This window comes from Dipteris shenzhenensis, chromosome 19 (assembly GCF_047967505.1).
Source record: "Dipteris shenzhenensis isolate YYH24624 ecotype China chromosome 19, Dip_SZ_1.0, whole genome shotgun sequence".
NCBI lineage: Eukaryota > Viridiplantae > Streptophyta > Polypodiopsida > Gleicheniales > Dipteridaceae > Dipteris > Dipteris shenzhenensis.
Window position 1 is genome coordinate 2,697,142 of NC_141614.1, and position 24,917 is coordinate 2,722,058.

At 38.8% G+C, this 24,917-nt stretch overlaps 1 protein-coding gene across 5 annotated transcripts in view; it reads right to left on the reverse strand.

The window, feature by feature from the left end:
- Window positions 1-14,418: 14,418 nt before the first annotated feature.
- Window positions 14,419-24,917, reverse strand: part of LOC147889930 (uncharacterized) — a 58,663-nt gene continuing 48,164 nt past the window's right edge. For 2 of the 5 annotated variants that reach the window (XM_087390390.1, XM_087390389.1), the window contains exons 8-15: window positions 20,633-20,768; window positions 20,402-20,457; window positions 20,178-20,234; window positions 19,926-20,069; window positions 16,308-16,370; window positions 15,992-16,130; window positions 15,734-15,892; window positions 14,420-15,596 (exon numbers count right to left, since the gene is read on the reverse strand). In XM_087390390.1, coding sequence (XP_087246516.1) covers window positions 15,376-15,596; window positions 15,734-15,892; window positions 15,992-16,130; window positions 16,308-16,370; window positions 19,926-20,069; window positions 20,178-20,234; window positions 20,402-20,457; window positions 20,633-20,768 — 975 coding nt within the window. In that variant the 3' untranslated portion in view covers window positions 14,420-15,375. Of the gene's footprint in view, window positions 15,597-15,733; window positions 15,893-15,991; window positions 16,131-16,307; window positions 16,371-19,925; window positions 20,070-20,177; window positions 20,235-20,401; window positions 20,458-20,632; window positions 20,769-24,917 lie in introns of all 5 variants that reach the window. The other 3 variants (XM_087390392.1, XM_087390391.1, XM_087390393.1) reach the window with 3 other exon arrangements.

Sequence of the window (24,917 nt, forward strand, 5' to 3'; positions counted from 1 at the left end):
TTTACACCATTTCGAACAAGAGTTTTGAGAAATAATTTCTCGTAACATCCCTCTTGCTTAAGGTGCAATTGAGCTTAGTTGTGATTTTGTTTATATGAGTTAAGGATATTAGGATGGTCTCTAAAAAATTGCTCAGGAAACCACTCTGCAATTTCTTTTGGATAATTTTTCTTTCCTTTGCGCATTGTTCTTTGTTGATCATCTAGAATACAATCAGGCTCAAGAACTTCAACTTCATCCACAATTAATAAAATAACTAGCCCACGGCTTAATATTCATTATTTTACAATCTTGGCCCATGGCCACATAGAATACACTGTGCAACACCTCGATCGGTGCCTTGCACTCACTCTAATCCTTGCCATTTGTTCCATCACCTGTACTCAAGCCATTAATTATATTAGTTATTAACAATCAGTTGAACGAATCATCGAATCAACTGATCCTAATGTAATTATGCTCAAAGTACAATAATCAAACTTAACACTAGTGACATCAGTATTAATAGGGAATCCCCCACAATACCAACCATCTAGCATGGCAAATCATAGGCTAATTAGGCATCCCCAACTAAACCACACAAAGCATCCACTAGGACCCCCACCACGTCTGGTGCGCTCCTATGGAATACTTTGCCATAGTCATACTTGACTAAAATAAAATAATATCCAAAGCAAGAAAGATCAGAAATAGAATTTTCATAACATCCCTCTTACTTGGATTGCAACTGATCTCAGTTGCATGTTTGATTATAAGAACTGGTGAGGTTTAGAAAAGCTTGAAAGAACCGCTCAAGCATCCACTGAGCATCATCTCTCAGATGATCCTTAAACTTGATTAAATATCTGACATAAATATTTGTGTTTTCTTTTCAGATTATGATTAATGATCGGATTCAGATATCATCATTGAGATGGTCATAAAGTATCATTAAAAGATCTTAAATCCTCTCATTAACCAAGAGATAGTAAATTTCTTAACAGAATCGAAAGAGTAGATATTCGCCTGTGTGGATGGTAACCACCAGCCTAATGCTCCAGATGCATTGATTGCTGCCATCTCGAATCAATTTCTTTTGACCATTACCGACGATCATGCCCAAGCTTCAAATGATTTCTCTGCACTCAAACTCTGTGATCTTTTTCAATTAGAAGCCTACAATGCCCATGTGCAACAATTGGTCTATCGAGCTGGTATTTTTGCAAATACCTCTGCTGAGCGGCATTACTTGTACAGTTTACCTCATCGATTGGGTAAGTCATTTATGTAAAGACCATTACTTAGCATGATTGTCTAATCATTTGATGTATATCGTTATGCCAAGTATTTGACTAATGGTGAATCGGTTTATTGAGTACAGAAAATGATATGGGCGGATGGGAGTAAACAAGCTCAAAGGAATAAAGGCTAAATGGCATGGTTTTATGCTATTGCTATGAAATGTATTAAATGGCCAAGGGTCATTATATTTTTGATAAGGAAGAGTGCTTAAAAGCTTTTCCACTTTTGGCATGTAATTTTGGATGAGAACATGAGTAAGGAGTGACAGAGAGAAAAGCATGGTAAAAGGATGCTCAAGAGAAAGGTATGGAAAAGGGATGTTCAAGAGATGAATCCGTGACTTTGTATCAATGGCTCATGCTCTTATTTCAATATTATAAATACTCTTAGTGCGGGATTTCAGTGGTATCAAAGCAAGGCTATGCTCCAAGGGCTATTGAGAAGTTGAAACAAAGCTCCCTCGTGCTAAAATTTCCAAGAGAGAAAATGATACTGTCGTACCTTGAAAGTCCAAGTCAAGGCGATAATGCATAGTTTTAGTAGATAGGCACAACAAGCTTTGAGCAGCGGTAGCCAGTGTCAGTTCGTTCGAGAAGATGCATAGTCTTAGGTCTGCCATGTGTAAAGATAGATTCCTATAGGCTATACTATGTAGCTCTTATTATATTCAGAGAGCCATAGTCCATATACTCCCCGAACTCCAAGGAAAAACACATTGTTAGTTTTTAGATATACTCAGCAGTGCCGGTCTTGAATCATCATCTGTAATTGCAAAACTCAAAAGAGGGCTGAGTATTTTTGCCTTATCAAATGGCACGCTATCAAGTCTACAATCCAAATGTAAGCCATTGAAGGTCCCTTCACACAAAGGAGATATACATTTATTGCCCATATTTCTATTTGATGTTTACATATGGTATGTCTTGTTGAAATTGTTCAACTGAATTGGAGAAAATTAAAGAGAAGAAAAACCATATGGTTAGTTTAGATAACATGATGACATTCTTGCTAAGCAAGGGGGGGATACCTGAATCTAGCTAGAAATATATTTTTCAGCTTTGATAAATACTTTGTGATACTGCATTTATGAATAATGAAAAAGATGGTTATGCTAGGTGATATCTTGTATGTATTTTCTAGCAGAGCTGAAGAAAATACATATTGGATCACTACTAGCTACCGAGTTACATTAAAAAATTTTGGAGTGTGAAAAGACAATGGTGTACATGTATTTTTTCTACTAGCCAACAAATTAATATATGTTACTTATTGTTACTCTTATAGTCAAAAAAAGACTTACAGAGTTAAGTGTTATATTTGATATTGTTTCTCAATATCATACTAGTATGGGACTGTACAGATGTTGAGAAATATGAAAAATGTAATGCTTGGGCTTATGCCTCAAGTAATATAAGCATTGAATGAATGTGATATAGTAGAAATTATTTCTATGCATTTGACTCAGCTCCAGGGTGCTTTGGGGTAGAGGAGGAGGAGCTAGCCGACATGAGAGATATATGGATCAGTGGAGAGAGCTGACACAATATGGTTGGATGAGGGACACAAAGATCGTACACGATGTGACAGGAGACCATAGCATACACGATCGTGGTTCGACCTGTTTCAGCTCTCCTCAGGGGAGATCGATTGAGACGAGGCATCACCCTTGACATAGCCCGTAACACATATGGAAACCTCCCATGAAACATTCTAAAATTAATGCTACAAAACCTTCTATAATACAAAGAGGTGGACAAGAGAAAGTGACTTAGGTGCTTGGGAAAGAAAAGAGAAGAATCTCATAAAGACGATTCAGCATCACGTAAAGTACGAGGCCACTCCATCAACATATTTTTGTCAATAAAGGCAAAAAGTGCAATTGGATCTAAATATTAAAGATCAAGAAGGTATTTTCAAGCCACAAAGAAACCAAGCCATGAATTGGAAAGCACTTGGGTACAAAAGCAATTCAAGTGACATGAATTTACAACAAATCTCCTACTTTAACGGATGGTAGATGATAATAACTATACGAGATTTTTTTTAAAAGAAAAGAAATTACTTATCTCACTCTTGAAAGGATAAATCATACATTTGAACTGGATACACACAACTTTCATCCGTTTATATTCTTATACAATTAGTATCTTTACTTGTCTTCATTCCATTGTATTTATATTCATTACACCATCATGGGAGATCAACCACAACCACCCATGCTCCAAGAGCAATTAGATGCACTTTAGGCACAATTAGTACACGAGCATGAGCATAGGAAAAGACTGGAAAGGAAAGTCAAGATTAAGAACATTTAATCAGTGATGATGAGCCATCTGACTTAGACTCCAACGATGATCGTATTCTAAAAATAGTAAAAGCCATCATTAAAGCACAAAGTTCAAAGAAAGGAAATAAATAAAAAGAAAATCTCACATTCCAAAATTTTTATGTGCATGTACAATTTTATCATGGATTAGTCAGTCAGATGATTATTTTTTAGGAGAGATTTTCTCTAAAAAAGACAAAATTAATTGTGCTACAAATCATTTAGTTGAGAGTGCCCACTTTGGTAGAATGTCACTAAGCATAGTAGAAGATGGCCAAACACTTGGAAGTCTTTTCAGAGGCTTATTAAGAAAGATTTCCTTCTTGCACATTTCAAGGCAAAATCTGGGCAACAATGGGACATTTTCAAATAATGGTAGAGAACCTGTTCTTTGGGGCACAAAATCTAAATCTAATTTTGTGCCACAAAGAACAGGTTCTCTACCAAAGAACAATGGCAAAAACTTCAAGAAGAGAGAAATACAATGTTACAAGTGGAACAAGGTGGGACATATAGCAACTGAATGTCCAAAAAGAAAGAAGGCTTCAATGGCAAAATCACATATGATTAAGGACAACGCAAGAGGATAACATGACACCAAGCCGCTTCAAAGGTAAAGGTAAGTATAATTGTCATGCTCTTTTGAAAATGAAAGGTTTTATTAATGGTAAAGAAGTTGCTATTCTGCTTGACAGTGGTAGCATGCATGACTTCACCTCGGAAAGAGATTTGTCAAAACTAAACTTAGAGTCATCCCCATATCGCTATAAAATTAAGGCTGCTTTCACCAAGATGAAGTATAATTGCACTAGAGAAGTCAAGGATCTAGAGATTTCAATCAACTATAAAGATAGGCAAGACTTCCTAGTAGCATCCCTACAAGGACTTGATATTCATCTTAGGAATGCCCTAGAGACATCGGCATAATCCTAAGATAGAATATGACTCACATCAGATGTGGATTGAGAAGGACAAGCAAGAAATATGTCTGAAGAGATTTATGAAAATTGAAATCAGTCCTTTACCCCAATCATACACAAGCTAAGAGAGCAATTAGAAGATGTGAGAAAATATATTTGATTTTGGTAAATACGATGATAGCTACTCAACCAAATACTAAGCCTACTCACCAAAAGTTTCTTCTGATTGTTTTTTAGAAGATTTACCATTAGCAAAGAAGGGAACTCATTTTGGGGTCCTCTAAGAAATTCACTATTTACCTATTTTTGTTGCACTCAAAATATGGGAAATGCCATAAAATACGGATACTTACTGCAAAAATTTCAGTCTAGTACTCATGCTGCACATTAAATGCATATATAAAATACTTGATTTTTTGTGCAGAATTTGATGATTCTGACATCGTCAGCCTATTTAGAGCAAGCTAAAACCCCCAAATTGACCCTAAAGACACTGAAAACAGATGCCTGGAGGCCTAGAACACGATAAAACTGCTTGGAATAGGGGATTTGCACTAAAACGCGATTTGGCCAACTGGCACAGTGCGAGCTTGCCAAACTTGTGTGAGTTGGCCAAATCACGTTTTAGTACAAATCCCCCATTTCGAGCATTTATGCCTTTTTTTGGGTCTCCGAGCATCAGTTTTTTATGTCTCCAGGGTCGATTTGGGGGTTTTGCTTGCTCCGGACGCGTTGGCAATGTCAGAATCATCAAATTCTGCACAAAAAATCATGTTTTGAAGACCACGTATGTCAGACATAATAAAAGAAAAATATTTTGAATATGACTTATTTTATATTTTCACATGGTTTTTGGTATTTTTCCAATGTTATGTTGGCCCTCTTTTGATTGGTTCAGAGCCTATTTTTCTAAACCCTAAAAGGCTCCAAAATAAGCTCCCTTTTTTCCTAATGCACCTGGATTACCATGTTCTTGACTTGAAGATCATAGGATAGAAATCCTACTCGGTAATACTTCTCCTTTGCAAAGAACAAGTAGAGTTATTAATACAAAGAGGACTGATAAGGTCCTATAGTTCTCCTTATGGAGCACCTATCTTGTTAGTCAAAAATAAAAATGAAACCTATCGAATGTGCATACACTATCGTGCACTAAATAAAATCACTATGAGAAACAAATGTCCAATCACTAGGATTGATTATCTTTTGGACAAATTGAAAGGGGCCAAGATCTTTAGTAAGACCGATCCTAGATCTGGTTATCATCAAGTTTGTATGGTAGAGGAGGATATACACAAGACTGCCTTTCAAACTCAAACAGGGGCATTATGAATTCTTAGTTATGCCTTTTGGGCTAACTAATGCCCCAGCTACTTATAGTACAATAATGAATCAGATCTTTCTTAAACACCAAGATTCTATAGTAGTATTTTTTATGATACTTTGGTGTGTTTAAGTAAAGTCATTGAGGAGCATAAGGAAGATCTGGAGTTTAGTCTTTATATTCTTAAAAGAAAATCAATTATATATAAATCCTGAAAAGAGTAGTTTCTTTCAAGATCTTATGCCCTCAAAGAAGCCAACCTAAGGGCCTAGAAATGCTATCTTTAGAATCTAACTTCATATATTTGCTACATATTTGGGTCACATAGGATCAGCCGATGGGATTTGAGTAGACCTAAAGAAGATCGAATGTATAGTCACATGGCCTAAACCCCGAGATATAGATGAATTAATATCATTCTTGGGATTATGTTGCTTTTATAGGAAGTTTGTCAAGAATTTTGCATTCATTGCACATCCATTGACAGAACCTTTTAGAAAAGTTAAGCATTTTTTATGGACCGAGCGTCAAGATAAATCTTTTGCAGCTTTGAAAGAAAGCTCCTATGTTGCAACTACCAAATTTCTCTAGACCATTCTTTGTTAATGCTAGTGGATATGGAATTGGAGACATCCTTATGCAAGATGGACATCCTATAGCTTGTGAGAGCTAAAAATTAAAACTAGCAGAATGTAATTAAAGTACTTATGATAAAGAATTAACCGCAGTTGTGCATACCTTAAGGAGATGAATTTCTCATCAAAACAGATCGACAAAGTATCAAGCATTTGTTGACCAAGCCACTAATATCCGATAGGCGCATCAAATGAGCATCATTTATATAGATTTTTCAGCCCATGATTCAGCCTGGTAAAGAGAATGCAGTTGCTAATTCTTTCTGCAGAAAGCCAAGAATTAATCACATTAGCTGCTATAGAAATTCAACCTTTCGAAGATATGAAGAATTCTTATCAAGGGGATCTAGATTTTTTTGACATATGGAACAAATTAAAAAATAATAATTGAAATCTTGTATCAGAATCTTCCTGCAATGATGGATACCTGCTTTATCAAAAGAAATTATGCATCACTCGACCCTTTAGACTTTAGACAAATTGTAATGGAAGAAATGCACCAACCACCATATATGGGACAGAGGGGAGTAGTGATAGCAAGAGAATTTCATTGGCCTACTATAAGAAAAGATGTGGCAAAGTTTGTTGTTGAATGCGTTACTTGTCAAAAGATTAAGAGTTATAAAGGAAAGGCTCCTCGGTTGCTAATGGCTTTGCCTCTTCCTACGTAATCTTGAGAACAAATATCCATGGACTTCATAACATGCTTTCCTACTACAGCAGACCAAAATGATATGGTATGGACTATAGTGGATCGCTTTAGTAAGCAAGCCTATTTTATTCCATGCAAAAGGACTTTAGCTACCCAGCAAGTTGCACATATATTCCTCAAGCACATATTTATTCATCATGGCTTGTCAAAAATCATAATGTCTAATCAAGATTCAAAGTTTTGCAGTAATTTTGAGACTGTATTATTCCATAATCTAGGCATGAAGTTAGATTTCTTCTCAACTTTTCATCCAGAATCCAATGGGCAAACTGAAGTCACAAATAATACTATTCTGGATATGTTAAAAGCTTATGTGTGAACTCAACCAAAGACTTGGGACAAGTATATTCATCTCTTATAGTTTGCCTACAACAATACACCTCATTCAATAATAACTAGAAGAGCTCCCTTTGAGATAATATGTGGGAAAGTTATACTTATAACTATCACGAGATTGACCCATAGAGTTGAATCTACCGATGCATTTACTCATCAAAATATTCTTAAAGAGGTTAAAGAAGCCATAGCTATTGCTCAAGAGAAGTACACTAGACAAGCCAATAAGAAAAGGAAACATATGATTTTCAAAGAAGGTGATTATGTTCTTTTGCGAATTGAGAAAAGATGATTGAAAATTGTTGAGAAGTGGCCAGTCTTCAAAACGTCTTCATGTTTTAATGGACCATTTAAAGTAATTCATAGAATGAATGATCTTGCATATAGCCTTGAATTATATGTTCATTGGAAAATCCATAATGCCTCACATTAGCCTTGAAGCCATTCAAGGGACCTTTACCTACACACCCTATTTATGAAGAGGCTCCATTGATTGTTGAAATACTTGAACCAGACTGCATTGTTGATCATCAACACAACAAATCACTACCCAAAAAGGAAATGTTTATGTCAAATATTTTCTCAAGTTTAAAAACCATCCGAGAGATGATGCTAAGTGGATGCCTGAGTGGTTCTTTCAAGCCTTTCCAAACCTCATCAATTCCTATAATCAAACACGTAACTAAGGTCAGTTGCAATCCAAGCAAGAGGGATGTTACAAAATTTGTATTTCTAATATTTCTTGCTATGGACATTATTTTATTTTAGTCAAGTGTGACTATGGCAAAGTATTCCATAGGAGCGCACCAGACGCGGTGGGTGTCCTAGTGGATTCTTTGTGTGGTTTAGCTGGGGACACCTAACTAGCTTGTGATTTGCCATGCTAGATGGTCGATATTATGGGTGATTCCATGTTAATACTAAAGTCATTAGTGTTATTGCCGATTGGTGTTATGTTTGTACTTGAGTGCAATTATATTGGGATTAATTGATTCGTGGATTCATTTTATTGATTGTTAATAACTAATGTAATTAACGGTTTGAGTAAAGATGATGGAACTAGTGCAAAGGATTGGAACTAGTGCAAGGGTACTGATTGAGGTGTTGCATGGTGCATAGCATGTGGCCATGGGCCAATTTTGTATTTGATTGATATTGTAAACCTTGAGCAATATATGTGATAGAAGGAATAAACTATTTTTGAATAAAGTAAGCCCAAAGTGGCTTTGTAGAAAGAATGGGACATGATCCATTTTTTATAAAGTGAGCCCAAAGAGGCTTTGTAAAAGGCATTCAATGTAATCCATTACTTTTGGGAAAGGAAGGATACTTTTGGCTCCTTGAACTTCAATGAAATATTATAAATACTCTAGATGAGGAAGCGTGAGCCAGTCACTTACTTGTCGCTTTCTCATTGTGCATTGGTTAACTTCATTTCTCACAACTGGTGTTTTTTGAGCATTAAAAATTTCTCTTTTTCTGTTGCAGCTTCTGGTTGGGTTCATAGTCTTGCAGCTTCTACTCTTAGAGCCTGACTAATCCCATCATGCCTCTTTGTAGGTACTACAAGGGTCCTATATGGGCCTTAAATAAAGAAAACAAAGTGAAAACATTTTGTGTGACTCCGTTCCAAATGCAAAGTTCTGAGTTGTTCTGTATAAGCTAGAGGACATCTCCTGACTGAGGTGAGCGTCACTATTTCTTAGGAAAATCCAAGTTTTGGATATCTTTGTTAGGGCCTATTCCCATACCAGTTAGGGAGAACTAGTTAAGGCTCTTAACTGAGTGTCCACATAAGTGTGCATTCCCATTAGCATTTTTAGAATGTACTTAAGTTAAATCTACTACCTGCCTGTTAAAAATGTTTGTAAATTTAACCCCTTCAAAATAGGTACTTTAAGGAATTTTAAGAAGAGAAAGAAGTTGGAATGTGAAATTTTAATGGTTAACTTAAGGGTGAGTAGTGGGAATGATACTTAAAGCAAGATTCTTGTAAAGAAAATTTCATGGTCAGATCAACTCGGAACTATACAACATGGGTACTCATTTGATGGGTCTTGAAAAGAAGAGTCCATTATGACCTTAACTTTAAAGAATTGACTTTGGATCAATGACATAAACCATTTTATATAAGAAATACCCCAAATGTTTTATTTAAGACCACTTAGTGCATAACATAATGGGTTACCAATGGAAATGTAATTTCCATTTTAAGGTTAACTTTAACTTAACAAAACTAGTTATCTTAAACTTGCTAACATAACCTAAGTTGCTAGTGGGAAAAGGTCCCTAATCTTGATTATCAAGCTCTATCGATTCGTCTTCAGTTTGTCCCAACTACCAACAACCCAGCCGACTAATAAATGGAGTGCACAGACAGGCGAAGACAAGAAAGCAAAAGACGGACAACTACATCAAATTTAAAGCAAGCAACAGAGAAACACAACACAATAAGGCAACTACAAAAGCACCTACCTACAACTTGGCAAGAGGCAAAGCTCGGAAAAAGACTCCGAGACCACCAAACAGCTTACAGCAACCTATGCGCACACAAAGAGCAAGCATCAACCATACATCTTAAGCTGCAACAAGCCACAAATGACATAGCCAATGTTGTTTCCCATTTTCTTGAAGAGTGAACCATACAGAAGCATTCATAAGCTATCGAATTGAACAATCCCAAAATGAACTTGTTAGACATCGTTCCCCTCGCTACATGTCGACTTGATAAATCGTCAGCGTACAAATGAGGATACCAATGTCCAACTAGGCTCCATGCACAACCCTTGCAAGTCGATACACCAACATGAAGACGAGTTTACGCACACTGTGTCACCAGGGAACAATCTATCACCACACAGATATTGAGGCCATGAAATCTGCCTAAAGGAAATATAATGCTAAAGTGCAAAGTGCCCAATTGGGTACTATTGGAAATACATATACAAGGGGTTGCTAAGTGTCTTTGTGGATGCACTAATGAGGCAATCTCTTCTATCGAGAACCTTGGTCTTAACAATGTTGCCAGTCTTGGTTATGAGTGGAATGCTTGAATTGAGCAGCCATTAGACAATAGTTGTGGGAATCTCGCTTTAATGTTCTTGTGGACTATGCAATTGAGTAGAGCATGGTGCTCACTCTATATTGATCACAACTTACATGCGGTCAAATGCAAATGCTTCTAGATTTTATTCTGCTTTGAGGTGGACTCCACACCTTTACTTCATAGGTGTGACAAGTATATAGACAAGATGAATTTCATTCATGTGGCCTACCCAAGATGGTGTAGAGAAAAGGGGGTGAATTGCAAGCAGAGAGAGAGAGAGAGAGAGAGAGAGAGAGAGAGAGAGAGAGAGAGAAGAAGAAGAAGAAGAAGAAGAAGAAGAAGAGAGAGAAAGTAAAAGGGGGAGGAAGGAGAGAGCGAGAGCGAGAGGGGAGAAAAAGATAGAGAATTTCATGGGATAGAAATAGAATACTCCAATCAATGCATGCCCAAAAAAAAAGGATTAAATACTAAGTAAATTAGGATTTTTATCTTTGAAAGGCAAACGATTACTAAGGCCTACCCATTAGGGCCAAGCCAAAAAGATGTTTCTTGAGCTTCTAACACCAAATTTGCATTTGTCTTCAAAAACGCAATAATCTCTCCATATTGTTTCAAGATGTGTATGCACAATTGGCCCATCTATAATTGCCATGGCCCATCTATAATTGCATGGTAATTCAATGCCCAAGTAACTGAATGACTCTACTATTGATATGGGTTTCTCCTGGTAGGTGAATCTTGGTGGGGTATCCTTTTTAGTTGTAACCCGCATAACCAAAAGTTGATGCAATTGTGATGGTTTGGATCTTCTATTACCCCCTTGCTTTGATCTAAGTGCTTGTCCAATCACGTGGGCATCCATATTGTTGCATTCAGCACTTTGCATGTCCATCTAATTGCTACTAGACCTGCCTATTTAATCATTTTACCTTCATGTTTAGAATTTAGCTAGTCGCCTTGCCATTTGCCATGTTTCGAAACCGTATCTCAACATCCTTAGAGGTGAAAATGTTATTGAAGTTCATTATAAGATCAAGTCTTGGAATGCCTGCTTATTTTGGCATTTAGCATGGGATATTGATGCGCATGTAGCACTACACCTTTTCAGTTTGTTGTATCACGTTTCTCACAATCTCATAGACCCATCGGTCTTCCGACGACTTTAATAAATATTATTTCTTTCTTTCTTTCTTTCTCATTAAATTGCTTTGTGTGCTTCATCATGCAAATTCACTTAATGTTTCCCCTTGTGGTTGACACCATTCCCAAAGTATTTCTCTTGGCGTGGCATTTTAAAGGATTGCTTCGCATTAGGTTGGACTTCGTGGTTCCTTCTCCTTTAACATATGATCCTTATCATCACTTTATTTTCAAGCTCCCTTTCTTCTATTGACTTTGTCTTCATCACCTTATCCCTAACTTCTTTGCATTGTTGGTCATACTAACAATTGCATGGGAAGGCAAGATTTGGCTTGCCTATTTTCCATGTAATGAAACATGAAAATAGGCAAAGATTTGGCTTGCCTATTTTCTTTAAGGGCCATTTGAAAAATTTCCAACATCTCTTGTAAAGAGAGTCTCACTATTTGCTCTAAATAGGATTTCTTTTACCTTTCCCTCGTATATATTTGCATGTTCAAAATCCAATCAAAAGGATGGTGGGCATGTCACCATTAAATGTGGATACGCAAGCATACTAAAGGCAGGCATAGTGCTTTATGATCCAATTCTAGCTAGAGCGCATCCAATGCAAAGCAATGGACCAAAAGGAGGGCATGGAAGATGACATTAGCAGATGTAGATCACCCACATGGGGAAACAACTCCTCACACTTTGCGAATATTTTGGGCTATAAATATGTAATAAAAGCATTTCATAGCTTTCAAAACAAATGCAAGAAAGAACGTTTTTGGAGCTAGAAATAAGAAAATTCCTATAGACTATGGCCGTGAAAAAAATGGGTGTGTATGGATGCCTCGCATAGGCACTAGACTAAGCAATCCAATGGATAGATATGAAATGTGAGAAGGACGCACCGTAGTTCAAATGGTACGTAATATGCAAAATAAAGATGGTAAAGAAAGCTAGGTAGATGGTTGAGAACTTGCAAAATCCTACCCCACAAGAGGTGGAAAATGAAGAGCACACACTCCTCCATTGCCGAGTTTACATCCGTATCAAGGAAAAATACAACACTGCTCCAAGTCTCAAAACCCTCATAGAATAGCCAACTAAGGAACTGAATGTGTACCGACTGTTACTGGAAATGTTTCATGAAACACATTGTGGGTTTTGTTTAGAAGTGTTATAAGATTTTGATCGGAGTTTCACCTAGAAATGCACTCTATTGATAGATTGAAAATACAATATACATAAAGTCTATCATATATGGAATCTCTCTTACTCTCTCTCTCTCTGTCTCTCTCTCTCTCGCACACACACACACACACACACCATACATCGCGTGAACATAGTCACAAGCGCACACACAGACTATAGTGCACAATGCACACATGATAAAAAAACCAAAAACACATACACATACATAAAAAAGTGCATGTGCATAGACTATAATATGCAGAGCACAAACATGCACATAGAGAGTGCACGCTTTTTTTTTGTAATACTTTATATTAATGTGTGGGAAACCTCAAAAGAGATGAAACCCCACCATGAAGTACATGGGTTGAAAATTACAAATATGAGCTCATGACAAGAAGTCAGGAAGCCAAAAGAAAACTCAGATCTCAAGGAGAACCAGAGAGAGGCGCAAGGATTAAACTACAGTACATATACACATGATGAAAAAAACAAAAACACCTACACATACAAAAAATAGTGCACATACACAAACTATAGTCACACACACACAAACTAAAGAACCATCCCAATTTATTTATTTTTAATATCCCCATCCAAAAGGGATGAACTTGTTTTTTAAGATAACGTTTCATCTGGAAGTGCCATAGTTCACACGTTTTGTTGAATGTTTAGTCGCATTTTGACCTAACGAAACACATTTTTTGGTTACTACGTGCTTACCTAATGGAAGTTTTAGGGCATAATAACAAAGTTCTCGACCTCATGCTCGTGGTGTAGCAAGTTTCATATGAATATTTTTCCTCAGAATTTTTGGATGTAAGAGTCAATATCTATTTGACCAGTCCCATAGATTCTAAAGGGTCTCAAAAAAAATTTAATATAAACATATCATATCATCTCCCCCCACCCCCAAAAAAAAATAAAAAACAAAAAAAATCACTCCACTTTTCCTGGTTGTATTAGTGATATATTTCTTCTTCAACCCCTAGACCATCACGAGCAACAAATATGTCAAGCCGCACTGCAATCAAACATTCATTGACAGGTTGGCCGTTTGACCAATTCTTATCACATGTTTGTTTGGTCACATATAACCCCTAAAAAACACATCAATGCTAACATGACAAGGGCCTGGCCTTGGGCATGTGGACTAGAGAGGCTGACAAAGTACAGAAGGATATGATAGCCAAGCAGAGGAAAACCGGTTTTTGCATTAAAAAGGCCTAATGAGTACCTTAGCATAATGCTGGGACTAAGATCCTCATGCAAAAACTCCAGAATGGCAACAAAAGATGACTGCCCTTTGGTTCCGCAAACATTATGAGATCAAATGTGTTGAGAAAGAAGGAGAGATCAAATGTCTTGAGAAAGCAAAGAGACATGTAACAAGGAAGAGTGGCAAGGCAATATGTTCTCATTCCTCTGAGATGGTGACGCAAGGTAGCTGCTTTAACCTTCAAGGGGGTAATAAAGAGCAGCGTAGAAGTTCTTCAATTCTTTATAAAGGCCTGTAATTCGCACGTATTAGTTCAGGGGAGTTAAGCTTCACATAGAGGAATCGGTACACATACTAATCTCCAGCTGGAAACCAACATTACTATTTGCATTTCTCCCATATTGTATACTCAATAACCAGTCCCTTGTAGTTGTGGATCTTGAAAACAGTATGGATGCATCATTATATACAAGATATCTTGTCATGCCCGTTGTAGAAAATGATGATACATGTGTCATTACACCTTGGGAAACAAAAGCATCATGCCCCCTAAAGGTCACTTCCATAAATAGTCAAATCTGCATACATCCACATAAATGCATCCCATGAACCAGTTGTCAAACATTTGTTATACTACACAGAATCTTGAAAAACGTGTACCAGGGGTTGATCTCTTTACAATGGCTTAACCATGATCATTTGACAGAAGGCGTTTTGGGCAATCCATCTTACAATACAAGGTCTGCAAAGCAGTCCTGACTTGTCCGCATGCAACTGGTTTGCAAGCAGCTACCGAGGACATTTCCTGCTTTTCCTTATCTGATGCAATTGTGTAGGCCCCTGTAATAAGAGTAATAAAGCAGTAACTGCCACCAAATCCTTCTACAGCCTGATTTTGCAAATATAAGGGCTGTTTCTTAAAAAGTAAATAAGTGCCACTGCATGCATACGATTTCTGTGGGCAAATATATCTTCCAGCGTTGACTGGGATGAAGCCCAGGTGTTCCGTTTGTTCAGTGTTGTCAGATTTGCCTCCAAGATGGTCCAACAAGCCAGATCCGTTGCTCTCACAATAAAGATCGGTATTGGTGTTTAGGTACCTTAATTGTTGTACTTACACTCTGACCGTAGAAGCATTTGAACCTGCATTACCAGTGTTAGCTTCATGTGTACTACTCAAGTACACTGCATTGCAACAGTGGCAGCCATCATGGCTGAGGAGCCTCCAGGCAGGTTGCAGAAGAAAACAGCTGCCAGTCAGGCGCTAAAAGAAGCCAAATTACTTCCTGCAGCATTTATGACTTGTGAGGATGGCAGACTCTTGTCATACAGACGATAAAGCAAAGTAGATTTGGCCATCTGCGGGTCTGTCTCCAGGTATGCAATCACATCCCTCACTGTTATAGTGCGTAGAGATTTTGCAGGTTGGGTTGTGAGACAAGCCCGTTGAACAGCCCCCCTACTGGCTGTTGGACCTCCTGCTAAATATGTGAGACGTTAAACAGATAGAAGCATACTCAACAATAGATCTACCTTCTTATTTATGAATTCAATTATTGTGGATAGACCAAAGCAAAAAAATCCATGCACAGTTTTCCTCATGAACCAAACATACCAGAAGCCTTCCTGAAAACAGCTCCACTTGTGGGCCCCTCGACAGTCACCCTGCCGACTGCTTTAGTGTCTCCACTAACATGCTTTTTATCCATCTCTCTCCCACCAATATATCCAATGTTTGTCCCTGCATTAAGATCCATTGCTGTATCCGGTGTCCCTGCATCATGGATGCAAAAGATAATGAACATAAAAAACAGTTCTGCAGAAATACATCTGAAGCTAAAAGAGCAGGATTAGAATGGGTTCTGATTCAAACCTGAATCTCCCTCCCTTTTTTGCCGACCTTGTTCTGCCATCATTTGCCACTTGATAAGCATGTCATTCACACCAGCAGCTGCTCGGGCTGCCACGTTTGCCGCATTAGCCCTCTGCTTCCCTTCATCATCCTTTTGTGCCTGCAAAACCAGTTGTAATAGTCTGCCTTCCTCTTCTTCTAAAGCTGACATGTCGTTATTGTGCCAATGCTTTGCTAGCTGAAGTGCCCCAGGCTCAGAGAATTAAGAAAACTTACAACATAAATGCCTGCTGAAATCAAACCAGTAGCAGTCAACATGGTTTGCTGCCAGAAATACCTTTTTTTCCTTGGTACGAGCATCATCTCTAGCACTTTCATTCTGAGAAGCTTTTCCTTTTTCCTGAAGAGAAACCAGAGAGAAGCATATATTTCAGCCATTAATAATGCCCTTTTGTTTTTTTTTCATCTGAACAGCATCAATTGACCAATAATTTCTCAAGTCACAGGGTAATAACAATATGAAAGGTGGCTAGCAAAACCCACTCGCCCCCCCCCCCCCTCAAACCCCCAACCACCCCAGCCCCCCCAAAAAAAAAACCTTGCTCCTCAATTACAGTAACTCACTTATATGTACAGCGAGGATCTTGACCAGTTTCACAAAAGAAATGAAAACCAAAAGACTATCGGATTTCACCATAGACGGGCCACATTAGTACTGCCAGGCATTTGGAAGAATTGAAAAAGTTTCCAAACATTTGGAGTTTTTTCCAAATGAAATTTCACCCTTTAATTGTACATAACCTTCGTGCATTGTTTTTGTGAGAGGCACTAAGTTCACAAGGAATTTTTGGCAAGCCTTGTTCGGGAATTCAGCAGGAGGATAAATTTTCTACATCTTTCACCCATGGATAGATGATATAGAGTGAGATTACAAACAACTTAGTCTAGATCCTTTGAAGATGTACATGCATGATCAACAGCCGATGTGGGAGCAATCTCTAACTCTTGTAGAATTTGCTAATAATACAGTTCATGCATCCATAGGAAAAACCTCACTATATGTAAGACCTTGCCTTCATCAGTTATACAGGCAAAAGACTGGACTTTAACAACTGATTAATTTGTAAGGAATTACTAGGCAGCCTGTGGAGAAGTCACAGCACCTATCCAAAAGACCCAGTAAAAGCAAAAGAAGGGTGAAGATAAAGGGAAAAGGGACTTTTAAGTTGAAGGGAACCATCTATCCTTCTCAGATTTTAAAATGTGAGGCTGAAAACAAAAGGCAAGATTAAAAAAATTTATGTAGTTTTGGAATTTCTCAAGAAGAACAAGCTCTAACCCCCAATGCAAACAAGAGTGAAACTTTTAAAATAAAAAATCATTATCTCATAACGAAAGTCAAGATAGACCTAGACAAATTAAAGATAATCTGTAAGTGGACAGATCTTAAGACTCCCAGTGAGCTTAGATCTTTCTTGTGAATGTGTTCTTACTACTAGAGATTCATTCATTATGATGAGAAAGACATTTAATTTTATAAGATACGTTTTATTAAATGGAAGCAGAATCTTATATCAAGACTAGTGCTTACTATGCCCAATCTTTCTAAGTCTTCTGTGGTTAAGGCGATGCCAGTATGCAAATGATGGTTGCATAGTCAGCAATGTAATCCAGGAGACATGCAGTTGCTTATGAAAGAACACTGTTACTGTTTATGAAGAGGAGTTATTGGCAGTTATTCATGTTCTAAATGCTTGAAAGAACTATCATCTTGGGGCTGAATTTGTTATTCATACAAATTACCGACGTATCTAGTATTTTATGAGACAACCATTGCTTTGGAGAAGTGTATGTGGTGGGTGAATTTCCTTTTCACTTCCAACTTTCAAAGCCTAAGTTTATTTGTGTTTGTGTTTGTGATTGTAATTGTTTGAGAGTCCATGTTTTCCCAAACTTCATCATGGTGAACCAGTAGAGTGCCAAGGGACCCCGAAAACTCGCCTTTGCACCAACAAAGACAGATCCTTCAGTTTGTCAAATAGGTGGATATGATGCCGGTAAAATTGAGCAGGAAAAGCCAGTTAGAACAAGCCATGACAAGGAATAGCAAATGCAAGGAATTAAATTGAAAGAAAATCATATCAGATGGTCAAAGAATAATGGAGACCACAACCCCGAGACTTTGCTTCGATGGATGAGGAGTTTGGAATTGAGCTTTGCATTTGAGGAGCCAACTGAGAAGGCCAACTTTTCCCTTTATCCACTTTACAGCATCAGCTCTTGAGGCTCAAGATATAATTGAGATTCAGCATCACTTTCTATCTCCAAAACTCGAGGGATATGATTATGGAATGGGACACATTCAGGTGAGTCTGTTCAAGAAACACAGGTCAGATTTTTTTGACACTCTAAAAGGTAATACATATACCTAGATGAATCCAGGAACATTCCCAAACTCATCCTCTAAAAGCACAACATAGAGCAGTTTCAATCTCACGATAGTCACTCATAAGATTGAAAACCATAAACTCCATCACACATAGCAGGGACTAGCTACTATGACATCCCCACTGACGTCATCAACGCCCAACAGTGGGTGTAGACCATAGTACAAAAATATGCGCTCACACATACAAATCCACACACCCACACATACTTGAGCATCCATTTATACAAAGTCTTCGTACTGAGTTTCTGTCGGCACTCCGGAGGTGAGGGGCAGACTCAGCCATGACGAAGGCTAGCACTAAAGGAGAAGGCTAATCAAAAAGTAGTACAAAATCTCTTCATTCAAGCTACAACTGCTTGTGAAGTCTAAACGATTTCATTTAAGTCTCTCCCAAACAAGCATCTAAATCTAGCTGATAGGGCAACGCACCATTTAAGATAGAAAGAATTATTGCAATACCAACAAGCCGCAACTTGGACGAAAACTTCACAAGGTGAAATTTGCATGTCCGCTAATACGACAGAAGCATATACCTAGATGAATCCCGGAACATTCCCAAACTCATCCTCTAAAAACACAACGTAGTGCAGTTTCAATCTCATGATAGCCACTCACAAGATTGATAACCATAAACTCCATCATGCATAGCGGGACAATTTCTTTCAAAAGGTAATACAGTTTCTTTCAAAAGCTTGGATAAACAGCTAAAAACTATCTTGATGGTTTGGTTTGAGGGATAAAGGTTGAGATTGAATGTTTTAACGTCAAGACATCTCTTCATTCAAGCTACAACTGCTTGTGAAGTCTAAACGATTTCATTTAAGTCTCTCCCAAACAAGCATCTAAATCTAGCTGATAGGGCAACGCACCATTTAAGATAGAAAGAATTATTGCAATACCAACAAGCCGCAACTTGGACGAAAACTTCACAAGGTGAAATTTGCATGTCCTCTAATACGACAGAAGCATATACCTAGATGAATCCCGGAACATTCCCAAACTCATCCTCTAAAAACACAACGTAGTGCAGTTTCAATCTCATGATAGCCACTCACAAGACTGATAACCATAAACTCCATCATGCATAGCGGGACAATTTCTTTCAAAAGGTAATACAGTTTCTTTCAAAAGCTTGGATAAACAGCTAAAAACTATCTTGATGGTTTGGTTTGTGGGATAAAGGTTGAGATTGAATGTTTTAACGTCAAGACACTTGAAGATTTATATTGTTTCTAAAGTTGTCTACTTTCTATTCAATAATTTTTGGAGTGATATTTCATTCATACGCCATGCGGTGTCACTTATGAAGTATGCTTCCTTCATGCTAATGTAACTATCTAGTCTGGATAGCACCTAAGGGGTGAACTTTCTGCAATGAGCTTATTCAGACAGTACCCCTCTCAAAGATCTGAGAACCTCTTGAACGTTTTGCCATATAAGCATCTGTTAGTAGCTCCCACTGAAAACACAGCGAGTAAAAGCCTCGTAGTTTTGCCACATAACTACCTCATTCAACTTTTTTACTCGTTCAGATTCTATAGCCAGCTTCTTCTCCAATGCTTCCTTCGCCTTTTTCTTCATCAATGTAATACGTCTTTGGACATCTGATGCGACCACAACCTTGTGCCTTGCCCTTTCTTCATCACACCTCTAGAAAAAGTGAACAAATGTTTGATGTTTATCAGTAAAAAATCCACCATTGCTTGCTTTTAATTCATAGACTATTACTTCAGGTTTAATGATTGTCTACAAACCCACCTGATTGGACAGTTTTAAAAGCTTGTAGAGCATGTTTCGTAATCGCTCCTCTGTGGACTGAGATGTATAAGATGTCCAGAAACACAACCATAGAAAAGATTGCACATGTAAAAAAATAGATTTTTATACTACAAACAAATTCCAGATTGAAGAATACATTGCGAAACCATAACGGTCCACAATCAGAATATGACAAAAACCCAGTGAGTATCATCATGACCTACCATCGACAGGCATTGGTCCACTTCTTCACTAACAATACCAACACCGTGCTTTGCTGCTGCATTAAAATATTAAGTACCTCACATCAGCAATCATTATAAACGAATTTAAAGATGTTGGACAACATTATCCCTACTCAACGTCAAACGTGGTGTATGCACATATTCATAATTTTAAATATGTTTGCCATGAGATTTGTTCCTCAAATTATGCCGTAATATATTTTTTCTCACCAATTGCAGTTACTTTCGTACGCAATGGCCCTTTCTCTAGAAATAGGCGCCCTTCCTCTTCCTGTGCAAACCTTCTCATTGCTTGTGTAGTTCGGCTTTCCTCCTTTGGACCTGCCAGCAATTGTTCCTCCTCCTCCTACAACAAGCAAATGCATTCAATCCACTATACAACAAAAGAAGAAATTCATGATTCAAGGGTGTTTCTGTCCACACTCTGAAGCCATGACAAAGGCTAGCACTAAACGAGAAGGCTAGTCAAAGAGTAGTCCACATTCTCTTCATTAAGCTACAGCTGCTTGCGAAGAATAGAGCATTTCACTTAGTCTCTCCAAAACAAGCATTTCTAATCAAAAAGGCATAGGAAAGATGGCTGATAAAGCAGCATACTAGTCAAAATAGAAAGAATTTATATTAATAGTATAAGCTGCAATATGGACAAAAGCTTTACAATGTGAAAATTATATGTCTGCTAATACAACGAAACATATACCTAGATGAATCCAAGAACATGCCCAAACTCCTATAGTGTAAACTTATGCTCTCGGACAATCCACACACCCACATACCTTTGAGCATCAACTTATACAAAAGGTCTTTGAACTGTTTTTTTGTCAACACTAGGGAAGGCTTAGGTGTGACAAAGGCTGGCGCTAAAGGAGAAGGCTAACCAAAAAGTTACTCCATATGCTCTTCATTTCAGCTACAAATCCTTGTGACAACATATGTTCATTCGACAACACACTTGAGGAAACAGCTGAGAAAGAGCTAGAATTTGCAACCACCCTGAGTTCGCAATACACCTTTAATGGATTTGGTGTAGAATGTGGGGAGGGAATGAGGATGTGCTTGGCAATTTTTCACCAAAACGAAAGTTTGATTATGCAAAAATTCCATATGAGCTTTTTGGGGCTAAGATAAGGTATGTCGACATCAACAAAGACCTTGGGGCGTCCCCTTATTCAATAGAAAATATTAATACTCCACCAAAACTCCATATGAGCATTTCACAGCTACGAAGATGCCTGCCAAAATGAAGAAATACCTTGGGGGATGCATTATGCTCCTTACTCAACATAGAAATATCAGTAAGGAACCGAACAATTCAATGGGAAAGCACCTAAGATTGCAAATCTCTGATTGGGCATCTTGAAATAGAGGGGCCTTCTTATGAGTTTTAGTACATTCAGCATCAACCCACTATATTGCCAAAACTGATCCAGTACTTTTATACGGTGTAGAGAAAACTATTGTAACAGTCCCAAAACAAACAATTCCAACCCTTGGAGATTCAATCACCATCAATTTAATTTGGCCTAACCTCCAAACAGGTCCAAGAGAGCAAACAACCCCAATATTGTTCATGAACACGGATATCCAACCACCCCCATTTTCCACATCACCTACAAGGAGCAAGAGATTCATCTTGTGAATCCATCTAAATATCTTTGGATTGGCGTGTCCCCAATAACAACTGGCAAAAATGCTCCAAAAGAATGATAGTAGTAGGGTGGGAAAAATACTATTCTTTTGAGCACATGTGTAAACAAGCTTATCTAATACGATGGCATTTCAAACATAGTTACTCTACATAGTAACGCCGACCGCAACTTTAGCCACCTTGGAATGAAAAAGGAAGCACGAAGAGAACAAGAACAAGAGCAAAACGCCACATCATCATACACATCATTGTCCTCTTCTTTTTTATTCACTAGTTGTACAGGTCAAGTTGCTCTATGGGTAGAGCGCATTACTTCTAGAACAACTTGGGATGACATTGAAAACATACCCCACAAATAACTATCGTGGCAACACAAGGGAATGGAAACTACCAATACCTAATTATATAACCTTATGAAGAACAATATCGATGTAGCAGGGTAGCCATAAGGTCTTGGCATGGTAGTTTCATAAACCATATTTTAGTCCCAAAGACCCATTTGTAAAAGTTGGTCGTCTCTTGTATGTATATTAGGGTGTGAGGGCTTGTATATGGGTGTGCCGCTTGAGAAAGATGTAGTTTATTAAGTTAGGTTGGGGGCAATTTCTAGGGCACTTTGCTAGGAAGGGCACAGAAAGGGTCTATTTTAGTTGCCAGCTGGTTGGGACTAACTAGGCCAGCCAACCGGCTTGACCAAGCTCGGGTTAGCTGACGTCAGGTCCACTGACTTGACCAGGTCGGGTTAGGCAGACTAGCCTACCAAACCCAATGGAGTCAGGTTGGCTTGTCTGCAGCCCATCCTCCCCTACTATAAATAGGGTCCTTTGGCTCTGGTCTTCTCTATTGTGTGGGCATAGTATCCAGCCTATTCTTGAGATTTCTGATGTGCAGATCTACTTTAGATCTCAGTTATCCAAAGGCGCAGTTCAGCCCTTGGACCGTACCTTGTACTTCGAGGTTTTCTACGACGTTACATCTCTTCAAAATCGCCATTCTGATGTCATTCTTCTCATAAATCTGCTTTCTATTTCTATTCCAATATTCTGCTGCACTCTGACATGGTATCATAGCACAAGGTCGTGTAAAAGGCTTGGACCAAGAGAGCATTTGAAATTATGCAAGTGGCAGGGCGTGAAAAAGTCGATCCTGTCCAAGAACGTTGAACTGCACTGTAAAGCTGTAAGAAAATAATACAACGTCTGTGCTCAACAGATAATAGGATTTCGTACGCAAGAGAGAAAACAAGATAGTATGGAGAATCAAAAATTTGATTACTGTAGAATTGATACAATAGATGGGGCTGCCTCCCAACCGTGCGCTCCTGTGAAAGAAGCTTCGATGGCGTGCTGGAAACAGTAGAAGACGGAGGCTGGATGCTAAGAAATCAGGGTTGCTGTAGCCAGTGATGAAATGGGCTTCACGGGCTTGCTCTTATATAGCCACCAGTCGTAGTCGGTTAGGCTCAATTGGGTGACCGACCCAGTCCGCCCAAAACGGTCATCGGTCCCGAAATAGGCCACCGACCATATGATAGAACCGGTGCGCAAAACAGAGCAACTAGCCTACGGTCTCCGTTCGGCCCAGAGCCATCCGGGATCATCTGAGGCTCCAAACGGGCCCCGCAACCCGAGAGTGGGCTGCCCCGACAAATGCTCCGTCTACCCTCATTGCGGTCAGTCAAGGGATGCCTTCCCGCACTTGCATGTAGCCTAGTTGGCGGTGTGCCAACTCTATCTGAAGCCGTCCAACCATCAAGCCACACATGGCCCCCATCTGGTGTCCAAACCAGGACCTACCGGATAACCGAGCTACTCAAATGCCTTCTCCTCATATGGGGGACTTACAAGTAGAGTTAGCTGGTTCTCGCGTAGTTACACGAGAGTGGAGCATTGATATCTAACACCCCCCCTCAATGTCCACCCGCAAGTGAACTTACTTTTTCGACCCAATGCCAAGTCGATGAAGATGCCTCTCCAGCAAGTCTCTTTCAAGAGCCTTCTTGAAGATGTCAGCATGGAACACCGGGTTCTTTGCAATCGCCATGTAACTCTGATTGTCACACGATAACTGCGTAGGCTTGTTCTACACTACACCCATGTCCCCGAAAATCCTCCTCAACCACACTGCCTCGCAAGAAGCAAAGCATACAGATTTGTACTCGGCCTCGGTAGAAGAAAGAGCAACTGCGGGTTGCTTCTTGCTGACCCATGACACAACTCCAGATCCAAGTGAGAAACAGTACCCTGTCACTGATCTCCTGCAGTCCACGTCTCCTGCCCAATCCGAGTCACAGAATCCGGTCAAGATGTTGCCCTTGGTATAGGTGATGCCATAATCAAGTATGCCTTTGATGTATTTCAGCACCCGCATCCCTGCCCTCCAATGGTTCTCCCGGGGCTTATTGAAAAACCTGCTTAGTACACCAGTCGCAAAACTGATGTCCGACCATGTGTTGCACAGGTAAATCAAGCTGTCCACAAGCCTTCTGTACTTCGCTTCGTCCACCAGTGGTGATGAATCCTCGTTTGAGAGCTTCGCGTCAACCTCCATAGGGGTACCAACTGTCTTGCACTCAACCATGTCAAATGCCTTCAGTATCTCTCCAGCATACTTCAGCTGTGAAATGAAGATCTGTTTCGGCTCCTGTCAAACTTCAATCCCCAAACAGAAATGCATCCTGTCATTTCAAACTCTCTTCCTAGCAAATGCTTCGTCTGCGAGATCTTCTCTTCATGGTTCCCTGTTATGACAAGGTCGTCCACATAAAGGACCACGATCATACACCTGCCTCCTTCTCTGAAGATATACAAGTTTGCATCTGATGGGCTCCTCATGAAAGCGTTCTGC